General features: G+C 37.3%; 1 protein-coding gene across 2 annotated transcripts in view; it reads right to left on the bottom strand.

Moving 5' to 3' along the window:
- The window catches only part of ADAMTS3 (ADAM metallopeptidase with thrombospondin type 1 motif 3), a 267,184-nt gene that overhangs the window by 238,335 nt on the left and 16,221 nt on the right, over positions 1-12,628 (bottom strand). The window contains exon 3 of one of the 2 annotated variants that reach the window (XM_008528165.2): positions 8,912-9,318. The exons of the other annotated variant lie outside the window; for it this stretch is intronic. Within the exon in view, the coding sequence (XP_008526387.1) occupies positions 8,912-9,318 (407 nt within the window). The remainder of the gene's footprint in view (positions 1-8,911; positions 9,319-12,628) is intronic. 2 annotated transcript variants of the gene reach the window in all.

Below are 12,628 nucleotides of genomic sequence, written 5' to 3'. Positions count from 1 at the left end.
TGGAAATTACAGGGTTTTCCCTAAGGTGCTCACTTCATAGAAGGCTGTATTTTCCACAACTTAGGCCACAGGCTGAGTTGGGCAACTGCAGTGTTTCTTATTTTGCAACCTTAGCAATTATTATTATTCACAAAATATTAAGGACAAATTATCGTAAATGGAAAAAGAAGGAAAGGGACTGTAGTAACAATCGTTGATCTCCTAGGAGCTGGGCTGTGTGAAAGACGCATTCACAGTCATGGTAACGACAAGCATTACTCGACCTGACAAGCACTACTTTTCCCACTTTCCTGAAGGAAAGAGACTTCCAAAAGGTTAAATAACTTGTTCGTGGTCACAAGGCTGGTAGGTGGTAGAAGTGGAACTGGAGTCCAGGTTTGCTGGATTCTAAACCAACACCACGGCCACCACCAATGTGAATCATTTCCCTCAAGCATTTTATAAAATTTTGACTTGTCATCAATGGTGCTTACATTTTTCCAAATTGAACTTTTCCAAAGAATCATAACGCTAAATAGTTTGGTCACTGTTCCTCTTCATTGGGTTTATTGATTATTCTCACTACAAACCTCCACATTTGATATCTTCTAAATATTTTATAAAAGTAGGCTATAGCAAGCTAGATAATGTTTTTCAAAACCTATTAGCCTATGTAATGTCTTTTTTTGTTTAATATTACTGACTCTGGACTTAGAGGTCAGTACAATCGTATATCCCTATTTCTTTAATCAATAAACTAGAATTCTCAGAAATTTGTTATAATTACAGAAGATTTGAGCCTGTTTATCAAATGACTGACAAAGCACAAAAAGTCTAATGATAAACTCTTGATACATTTAGTGTTGTCTAGTATTGCTCAAAAATAAATCAACTCCTTTGAAAATAAATATTAGAAAAAAATACCAAGCATTTCAAATTCCTTGTTTTAGAAACAGAATTCAAAGTCTGACTACCTTAATAAAAAGGACAATTGATTTTTTATCCTCAATTTTTGTATTTCTAATTAATCTTTCTGTATTCTTAGCAGTGTTAAAAGCATACAAGTTAATTCATGTCATGGCCTCTTTGTCGATGACTCATATTGTGAGGAGCATATTTAGGTAGCTTGGGATGACAGATCCGCCACATGCTTTGTTGTCAACAGACCCACGTGCCAATCTAGCTCTGCCACCAACTCTACGAACAAACAACAAATTTCATCACTGGTCCTTGAAGCAAAGTATTTAATTAAACATTGATTTTCTCTGCCTTTTCTATGGTTTTCCATATATATGTATGTTTATGTGTATACATATGTGTGTGCATAAACATATATGTATATATATATGCAAATACAATCCTACATATACCCACATACATATATAGCTATATAGTATATATACTATAAATGACCAAATGAAATGGGATTTAATATCAAAATCAACTCATTTATCAATAGGGCTATTTTTGTTTGTTTTGTTTTTTGAGAGTTGAGTTGATCAAATTATTCTTTATGCTCTACTTTTTTACTTTCTACACAGCAGTGCAACGCAAACAGAAATCACTAAAACGACATTAGGAGCACTCCTTGGAGAAAGGAAAGAAGTGAGGGACTTGAACATATAGTAAATACAGTGAGAAAATGAGGAAAACATTTCAGTGGAAGAAATTATGGTCATAGAAGGAGGTTTACCAAACGGGGCACTTATTGATCAAACTTGAAAGGCTGAAGGACCTAGATGATGGAAGAAGAGGTTGGATTTTTCACAATCAAATTTCATAACCCACTCACATAAAACTTTGGGAACAAACTCTAGAAAAAAGTTGTGGGGACAAAACCTCCCTAAACTCCAGAGAAGAAGGTCCCAGGACCTACAGAAACTTTCCTATGAAGAAAAGTAACATAGTTAAGGAACAGGAAGCCTTGCCCTCTTCTCATCCCAAATGCCCATGCAAGCCTGTCAATATTAACTACACAGCCACTGGTTTACCCTCCTTTTTCTTTCTCTCTCTCCCTGTTGTATCATTTGGTCCTATAATCAGGTAAACACTGACCAAGACTACTTTGGCTCTCCTGTGTATTCATTATTTTTGTTACAAAGTTCATGAAAGCAACCCACCCCCTCCTCTCTTCATTCCTATGGCCATCGCACGTGGACCTCCACACAACTCTCCTACTATGCTCAGAGGCTCTTCCTCCTGCCCAGCCCTTGCCCTGCCATCATCAGTGATTACTCTAACATAAATGTTTATCTTTTCAATTCTCCGTATCACAAACATCGCTTCCACCAGGAAGCCTTCTGCCATCCTTCCAGACAGAAACAATCCTTCCATCATCCAAGCTCTCACATTGCATCTATTCTAGTCTTTTGGCATTTAAAATATTCCACTTTGTAATTTTGTTTTGCTTTTGCATATCTTATTTCCAGTACCCTTGGAAGACAAAGGTTATGCCTGGCTTACCTCAGTATTTACTAGAGCAATCAATATAGCACTTTACATATCCTAGCGCTTCAAAATGTTTTAATGGCTCAGCATTCCTAGAAGCAAGGATTATTAAGTCAAACAAATAACACAGTTTTCACGGTTGAGAATCTTGAGGCTGGGGTTAGGTTGCAAGAACTCTGTGACCTCAAAGCATGATTGTGCACAAGGGCATCATATCAATACTCTGCTGTCCTTTTGTTCTTGTTTTAATGATAACTTAACCAGAAGAAGATATTTAAGATGTGGTCAGCACGATTTTCACAGTTCTTAAAGCCTTTCTTGAGTATCTTTAAAAATCTGTATTAGAGTTCTAATGAAGTCACAGTTGTCATGGCACTGGGAAGAAAAGGAAGGGTTATTTCCCAAGCCAACAGCAGAAAGTAAAAGTACTTCTGCTGCCCCTTTTATTTCGTTTTTCCATGTCTGCCCAAAGAAAGATTTGCAACATCATATTTACTTTTTTTCTCAATTTTTAACTCATCATAAACTTAATTTTAAAAAATTTACTCTACCAAAGTTAGAGAAGATAACGGGAAATGAATCATAACCAAATCGATGTAAATCAAATAAGCACTGAACAGGTGGTACTCATAAATAAACATGAATAAGTTAGATTAAATACAAAATAACTATTATAAAGAAATATTTTCAAAATTTAAAAAAACTTTTGACTTGGGTTTTTTTTTTTTCACTTCCTATGTCCTTGGGTATTCTTAGTATAAGATCAACTAAATCACACAAAAGAAATACAGCCAAAAAATTTGGAAAAGGCTTGACGTACGTATGATTCTAGACTTATGCAAATCAGATATGAAATGTGAAAATGATCAAGGACTCTGCCAAACCTTCCCTCTTCACCTCGGATAAGCACAAACTGGCTGCCTATCTATTTGAGAAAGGAGGTAGGGTGGAAGATGTATTCAACAACCCAGACCTGGCATAGGCAGGTACACATCACTAGGTAAATACTGTCAGTTCCTGCATGGCCATGGGTTGATCAAACCTCAATAAGGAAGCAGTGAGGCCTGTCATGGTACTAGCTCTCTCAGGCCAATTAAACTACAGGACTTTCATCCATTCTTCATTTAGAAAGAGGCCAATGCCTGCTGCTTTCTTCCTTCTACTTCTGGAAATTAAAGGGTATAGTGGCTTTGAGCGGCTTCTAATCCTGCATTGCTAAAATAGCATGCTGTAGGCGCACAGAGGTGAAACGGGCTTTCAGTCCTTTGTTCCTCAGACCTTCTAACATCTCTTAAATCAGCCTATAAACCATGAAGACACAGATCTCCCTCTGTCTCACCCATAAAACACATGACACCTTCCATAGACATGTTCCACAGGAAAAAAAGGTGGGAGGCGACTGGCCTTTAGAGATCAGGTTCTTCTCATAAAAGCAGATGTTCAAATGTCAACATCTGAAGATCAGCCCTCAAAAACCCTCTTTTCCAAATCCACAACAAAGAGTTACAGACTTGTATCTATTTTTAGTATCAACCATCTCATTTACCAGAATGAGCCATATTTACAATCACCGGTCAAATGTTCTCAATCCTAGCACACTGGCTCATAACACTTTTTTAGGTAGACTTTTTAAAAAGTGCCTCTGCTGCTACACTTACTGAAACAGGTATGGCAAGAACACGCTTTTGAAGAGAGCAAATCCCAAAGCAAAAGTCTCAAGGTTGTTTTCTTTACAAGTTTGCAGTTGTCCACAAAGACTTCATTTGGCCATGCCTCAAATCTAAAAAGGATAAAACACCTCCAATATTAACCAGATGTGACTGTCAGATATTTCAGAAAAGAGGTTCAGTTTATGGTTCCTAAATTGTTAACCTCAAGCTTCCAAGACCCTCTGCCTTAACAGTGAAGATCCCTGTTAGATGCCTCAGGAGGCCTAAAAGTGGTCTGGAGTGAGACCAAGGCAGGTGAAAGAGAAACTAGGAGGAAGAGCATCTCCCACCTGTGTTTTAACCAGGGCTTTCCTGAGTTTATCCATTTTACATATTATTTTATTAGATAACCCCTAGTGATTTCATTTGAAGGAAGAATTCCAAATGTTAAAAAAAAAAATGTTGAAAACTTCTATCCTAAGATAAATGCCCTCGATCATAAAATCAGCCCACAAGGAAATCACTGAGCTGGATAACTGAGGACAGTCATCACTAGTCAGTTCTTCCACTCCCAACCAGTTCCCTCTGATGATAATCCAGGGGAATTAACAAAGCAATTTTGTTCTAGCAAATCTAGAAAAATCCAGTTTCCTTATGTTATAAAATACATGACATAAAGTCTACTAACCAAACAACCCTTTATTTTGGCAAATTTGTAGACCACAAAATGTGATTGTGAGCTACCACTACTCACAGGGGAGATTCATGGTGTTACAGAGCAAATTCCAGGGCTCTGCGGAATAAAGAAATCTATTTTCAGCAGGGATTCTCAGCCAGAAGTGTCTTCCCACTAAGAAGTGTGTGAAATGCCTGCCATCACCATGACTCCTGGTGAGGAGAGGTAAAGCATGTCAACACCCTCCAGCCAAAGACCACGAAGAACACATTTGCCATTGACAAGCTGGTTTATTACATGTTGCACAGAGGGAGAGTGCACACCAGAGGGAACCCTGAGCAGCTCAGTAAGACAGTGTTAGAAAGAACCTATTAATAGGATTTGGGCTTTGGCTGGGTAATTTAGGGGAGGGTATAGAGAAGTGGGGCTTTATTCTAGATTGAACACTTTCAGAAAGCAGAGACAATTCCAAATTCAGATTGAATATCTCAATAATTCTTCCCTATAAGTAGGGTAGAGTAGAGCAGGAATAACACGTAATTGGAAAAGAATTAACAGCCACTCATAAAAAATAATCTTGGCAAAGAACAAGGAAAGGTCACGCTGGACAGGAAAAGACATTATTCTTGGCCATATTGAGTAAGAACCATGGTCAATTCCTTTGCACAGAAAAGACTTTGATGTTGATTTCAGGAACCCACAGAATATATGAGTTATTATGCATATCTATGTCTAGGTCACATTCTAGACCATGGTTCTGTATATGTCCCTCAAGGCATTTTTCTGTCATCTTCATTGTTAAAGTACCTTTCCTGTGATCATTCCACACAGTTACCTGGAATAGGTGGACTCTACCTGACTATTTCAGTCAAGTTTCTGATGTCCAGAGGGGTAAAAACAGAAAAGCGTCACTGCTTGCACTTCAAACTATCTGTGGTGAAGAAGTTTCTCTTCCCCCTAACTGGTTTCAGACTGATATTTTTGTAAAATACATTAAAAATTAATCACTAGAAAAATAAAATGAAAAACCAAGTCACAAAACACCAGCCCCAATTTTTTTTTTTTTAATTAGAGCCAACACACTTAGAGCCAAAAACACTTAGTCTCACTTTCCATATTTATCTTGTCACAAACCTGAGTCTGTGGACACACTTTGAGCAGCACTGCCTTTTTAAAATTAAGTTAAAGCATTATGTTTAATACAAATTAATTCTGAGTGTGCATCCATTTCAAACTCACATAGCATGTCACACATAAGAGAAAAAAAGAGGCAAGGAATTTCACGCAGGGAGAAGGCCTGGCTATGAACTATCCAAGCTTAGTGAAAAATAAACACCTGTGGCTGCTCTGTATGTGCAACAACTTCAAAGGCCACATGTAGAAAATCAGATCACTGGAATCCTGTCTATACCAGTCTAAAATTAACCTAATCGGGAGGATTAGATTTCCCATCCAGGTAGGGCTTCCACGGCATTTTTCTTCCATATCAGGAGACTTGACTATATACTTGGTTGACTATATACACGGCAATTTTCCCTTTGGTATTTTTAGGCCAGAAGTGGCTGTACTTTCTAATAAGACAAACTTGGATTTGATTATAATCCCAGAGCCTCCCAGGGCAATGGCTTTAAATCCCATCAGATTAATCCTTGGGCATTTATGTTATCTCAATATCCCTGCTTTCCTTTCTAAGGTCAAGAAGGTCAAGCTTAAATCCCTACATAGCAAGTTAAAGGAACAAAAAGCATTTAGGAATCAGCTAATCAGTCAAATTTATTTACATTCCCATCAATTAAACTTCCTACTTCATCTCTGCTAAGAGCTTATCCTGTCCAATGTAATTCTGCAATTTTAAGAATTTGTCCCCAGTTTAATGAGTAGTGAAGTAGCGCTGGTGTTAGCCCTCCAGTTTGTTGATCTGTTCTCCACAACCCTGCTTCTCCTCCTGCCATCATCTTCCTTCTTTCTCCACAGCTGTTGTGAGCTGGAAACTCTAGAAAAGCCTTCTGTTTCTGCATACCCACACGGTCAGCACTGCCTGCTATCAGCTGGACCTGATCCTTTTCCTGGATCAAGCTCAAGGCCTGGGCCACTTATCTCTGATTCAAAACTCTGTCTCATTCATAAAATCTCTCCAGAGGATACTTCCCTTAACCACAATTTTTTAAGTTAAACAGGATTCTAATACATTTGTAGGTATCTATATATAAATATGGATATAGATGTATTTGCCAGATTTTTTCACATTTAAATTCTATGGCAAATTTAACATCTTTGAGTTCCATGAGGCTGCTAACCATGATTATCCCCTTTCACCAGTTCACAGTGCCTGGAATAGTGGATGGCCCATAACTGACTTCCTACAGATATCTTTTCATTAATTAATTAATGGATCAAAGAATGGGACAAATGAATACTTGTAGTGTACACATACACACACTATATCAATAGATACAATGTAGATAGTTAACGTCATATCTTAAAAATGAGAAATTAACCCTAATAATTAATGTTCATTTATACTTTATATTTTCCTCTTCCTTATAACAACTTATTATTGTCCCAGATTTCTGTACATATGATAACATAATTTGACACGTACAGTAAGAAAAATACTGATTGCGAAGTCAGGTCTAAAAAAAAAATCACTGTGATAATCTATTAAAATAATTTCCTTGCTTTTGCCTTCCTTAAACTGATATTCAAGCCAATATCCCAAGTTTCAAATCTTAACTGAGGAGATAAAAAGTACATAATTTTTTATGCAATAAAACTGAAAAATAAGAATGAATCAAGTTTGATACATGATATATTTTACTTAAAAGTATTATAAAGCAGTACCTTTGCATATAATTTATTCCCTTTTATATCTTAGCAATATTGAACTAAGCTCTCTCAGTGAATACTTTAAACTTAGTTTTCTAGAAAGTGATTTTTTTATTTTTTTTCAGCGACTTCGTTAATCCAGGTGTATTCAATGTTTGTGTAGAATGAGAAGAATTTGAGAGATTCCTTATATCCTCAAACCCCAGAACACGGTCCGGCACCAAATATGAGAGTATGGATCCTAAATGGATGGTGTCCAACTTGGAGACTCAGATCTGCTACACACACTCTATTCAGTTTTCTGTGCTGGCTTTTAAAAACCTACCAAACATCAAGAAGCAGTACAGCACTACAAAAATAAAGCCTACAACAATGAACTCATGAGCACTTAGTACAACATATGGTGTCATAACTCCTTTGGGGTGCACTTATGCATACAGAGGACAACAGCGGAATATTCAAAGTATTGCTGGAGGACCAGCCAAGGTAGAATAACTATAAGCAGGAATGTAAGAAATATTTTGAGAACTCCGAGAAAAGTGACAAAACAAAGAGAATACCTCTGAACTCCCAAGAAACAGCAGCCTGGCAACCATAGAAAGAAAAATGGTTGTTCTTTTTGAACAAAGACTTGGAGTCAACTGTGAATGGAAGAGGCATAAACATTGACATACTTTTCAAATAACATCTGGAGATACAAAAAATATATATACATATATTTCACACTTGCAGAGTTAGTAAAGACCAGTCACTTACTATTGGTCTCAACTACAAAACTGAAGAGCAATATATAGGTATTTTATTTGAAAATAAAGGAAAAAATGAATCAAAGCCACCATACAGAGAGAACTACCTCTCATGTTCATAAAGTAATGCTATTTGAACAAATTCTGACAGAGGATCAGCCCATTTCCCATTTTAGCATTCTGTGGGGAAGCAAAAGAATGCTTTCAAAATACTTTCTTTAAGAAGATATCCAAAGTTTCCACATAAGTGAAATACTATCATTTTGGAGGAATCTTGTTTCTTTAGAAAGCTTTAAGAATGCTTTGAAAGAAATAAGGAAATAAAATTCCCCAATGTAACACAAGTGAAAATATAAGCAAAAAACACTAAAACAGTTGTCTTTTGTTTCTTGGAATAATGTTGTCTTCATGTCAAAATTAAGCCAAGGCACATACCTTTGACAGTAAAATGCTTTCTAATGCTTCTTCCTGCGCTTAAAACATAATAATGAGGCTTCCTTTCCCCCTCTACCTCCCAAATCATGCTGAACCATGCTGTACTCCCAAATACCTGCAAACATATACACACAAGAGGGAATGAGTCTTACCAGACCATCACAGTTGCTAATGGCAACAGAGGTTCCTGGAATGTCCATGATGTCACCAACATAAGCACAGTTAGTCTGCAAAGGCTCTGTTTTCCAGATTCTTTCTGAAGCAACTCCTGGTTGATGAGCATTAACAGGGTCGGTTATATTCCCAGGCACCAGAGATGTCTCCTGCCATTCCACAACTGCCCCAGGAGCTACTAGCTGAGTGTTGGGCTTTAGTCGCAGATGAAAATCTCTTCCAAAGGCTGTGATGTTAAAGAACAATTGCTCAGAGTTGGAAGACACGTCCCTCGTTGACCTCTTTTTGTGATTTGCAGAAAGAATATGGGAGAGATAATGTCCTTCAAAATTTGTGCTGACTGGAGTCACCAGCTCATACTCTCTATGTCTCTTTATTGGTAAATCTGTGGGGTGAAAAATAGAATTGTAGAATCCTGTGCAACAAGAGAACACAGGAGGACATAACATAGGCGTAAAGCGCCCACCTCACAAAACTCTGCCTCGACTTGCATAATAAATATATTCCCGAATCATCTCATAAGTATTAAATTTTGAGAACTCAAATCATGTCTCAACTGCGCTTAGGTAACTCTGTGTTCAATGAAACATTTTTTTATTTTTAAAAAAAGTTTATTATAATGTGAATATTCAAGTCTTATTTTTATGTCTAAGAACATGAATATAGTAAGTTTCCATAAAATATATCTGGCTTGCTTATAATCAAAACCTACCTCCAATTAATTAATTATTAGCATAACTGACACCTGCTACAAACTTTTAACAAAGTTGCTATTATGTAGAAGAAATTTTTTTCTCATTGTTTTAATTTTTTCCCTGTAAGAATGCTAGAAGTTATAGTAATTGCAATAGCCACTTTATGTTGCATCTACCATAGGCCTGTAATTTATACACTATATTTTATGGTGCTGCAGCTTACACACATTCTTCCATCATAACAACCCTAACAATCATACTTCCCAGGTGAGGAAACTGAGATTCAGGAGGTATGTGTCCAAGGTCAAATAAGATCCAAGGTCAACTGTGAAGTTCAGATATGGGTCCAAGTCATACTCCAAAGCCCATATGCTCATTCTGCTCCTCATGTCATGCCACATAAACCACAGAACATTTTCAGAAAATGAGGAGAATGGGTTAAAAAAAGGAAATAATAATCTATAAATTGAATATGCAGGTACTGGTTAGTCATGAGCAAAGGGCACTGGCATTTTGCACCGTATTCCTTACATGGGACAGATACTTATTTAAATGTGAATGTGTATTTGGGGTCCACCTTACAACATGAGTGGACACTTACATGTTACACTGAATTTCACAATTAGAACTTAATTCCCCTACTTTAGCCCAATTTGAGTATCGTGTCTGCTGAAAGGCAAACATCCTTGGGAAATATAACAAACTGAATTAACTATTTATCCCTTAATAGAAGTGATTTTGAAGGCAGAAGACAGTGGATACTGGAGAAGGAAATGAGGAGGGCAACAAGGATGAATAAAGCAATCATAGAAAGGAAAATCTGAGACCATGAATTAAAAAGTTCCCCACCTTCGTAATTTTAGCCTAAGGCTAGTCCTGTAGTGTTAAAGGACCCTGAAAAAATTATATGATTCACAAACACTGCTCAACTATAGAAATTACATGTATGTCATCCAAAAAATTAGAGTATGAGAACCATAAATGAACCTACAACCTATGTTCTTCAAGTATCCCTCTAGAATCACTATGTTTTCACTATTTCCCTGCTTTTTAAATACTTCAAACGATGGGTAAAATACCAGAAGATAAATGAACGTATTTTGCAACCAGGAAATTCCTTGAGTGCATGTTTATCATTATGCCACTTATAACGACCAATGTATTTAAATAAAATATCTCCCTTTATTCAATGCACAGAGCAAGTAACATGGGTGTAAATATTTACTAGGCAGAGGAGTGAGGACTGTTGTATCACAGAGTCAAGAGAAGCCTGGCTCCAACACTGGGAGCAGCAACAGCACAACCCCAGCTTCAGAGGCCCTCTATATCACAGCCGACGACTTACCCCAGGCATTAGGGTAGGCACAGACACAGAGATTCAGTCTCCTTTACAACCAATCCCTGGTGAATACTTTTGAAAATTCTGATTTAGAGAAAAAACTCAAAATTTTAGGGAAGGAACTCAAATGTCACAGGAGCAGAGTGTGGAGGGGAAAGTTTCCAGAGTAAGGGATAAATAGGGCTCTGGATGTGGACGGATGAAGCCTATCCCAAATTAATTCCTTGAGGCTAAGGAACTCCCCATTCGACTTGGTACTCCCCATATCATCTAATACAAGATTTTGCACCTGCCAGGGTCTCTTGTCAATAGAATTCATTTAATACGTATTAAGTTAGTAATGGAGGTAACTAGAGAACCTTTGCTTTGTCTCTGCTGCTCCACACTCTGACTTACTTACTGCCCAAGGCCCGTGAGCATCTGGCTGCACCAATAATCCCAGTTATAACTCTTTCTCTAACCGTCAGTTTACTGTTTCAAGGGAAGGAGAAAGCAATGCTTAATTTTAATGTATGGATTTCCCATCTCCACTGAAGGGAATTCACACAACCAAAGTCTAGACAACATACTGATGCCTGGATTAAGTGACTGGAAGAATGCAGGGAGGCTCCTCCACACCCAAGAGGATATCCAGAGCCTCGTGCTTACAGTAAACCATGCATCCTAGATTCTCTGGGACAGTTCCACTTTTCCGCTGTCACAGACTATGCTCTGAAATTTTATTCAAAATAAAGATGGTGTAGTTCTACAGAGCTTTATTTTCTCTAATGCTAAATAATAAATCATCCCCAAAATGTACACAGAAGAAACATTTCTGAAATTAAATCCTGAATGAGTTACTTTCCAGTTGGGAATTAAGGTAACCAAGGGAAAGGAGGTACTTAGTAACCCCTCAGGCTACCATCCCCCAGAAAGTAGTTAACGGAACTGACAAAGGAGCTACCCAATCACCTGCCATGTCTTAGCAGAATAAATACTGAGCACTGTGCTTTGTGCTTGAGAATATACCATCTCTAATTCTCACAACAATCACAGGAGATGGGTATTACAATCCCCAGTTTATAAATGACAAAGTAGGTCTAGAAGGCCTGAGACACAGAAAGAAAGAGCCAAGGGAAAATTTCAATTCTGATCATTTTGACACTGAAGATCATATTCTTATGCTCTTATTCACTTCAGAATAGATGGAACATCTTGCTGTCAATTTCTAATTTAAGATCTGACTTATAAAGGAAAACTCCTACAAGAATGATGACATTCTGCCTACCCGCAGCCAGCCAACCAATTTTTCCTCTAGTGTAGCTTCAAAATTTTCTGTAAAAAGGCTCTTAAATTCTTGGTCTTTGGGAGGAAAAAAAAAAGGTGGTGGGTAAAGTTCAAAATTGTCAAAAGTATTTAATCTCAGATTACAATCACATAAGCAGACTAAATTATATGCAATGTTAATTCACTGCATTCAGAAATTACACATTTCACAGATCCAAATACTTCCATAAAGCAATAGAGCCCATGGTGAAGGAATGAACTACAGTGGTAGAAAGCAGCAAGTTAAGTCAATATATGAAGTTGAACATGTTCTTTATTTTTTCTTAGGTTCGGTTTCCTCAATTCTTAACTGGAGGTTAGTCATAGTTCCGATTTCATGGGTTTAGTGAGAGGTT

The sequence above is a fragment of the Equus przewalskii genome, chromosome 3 (assembly GCF_037783145.1).
Source record: "Equus przewalskii isolate Varuska chromosome 3, EquPr2, whole genome shotgun sequence".
Taxonomy (NCBI): Eukaryota; Metazoa; Chordata; class Mammalia; order Perissodactyla; family Equidae; genus Equus; species Equus przewalskii.
Note: the sequence above shows the minus strand (reverse complement) of the source record. Positions and strands in the feature narration are given on the sequence as shown.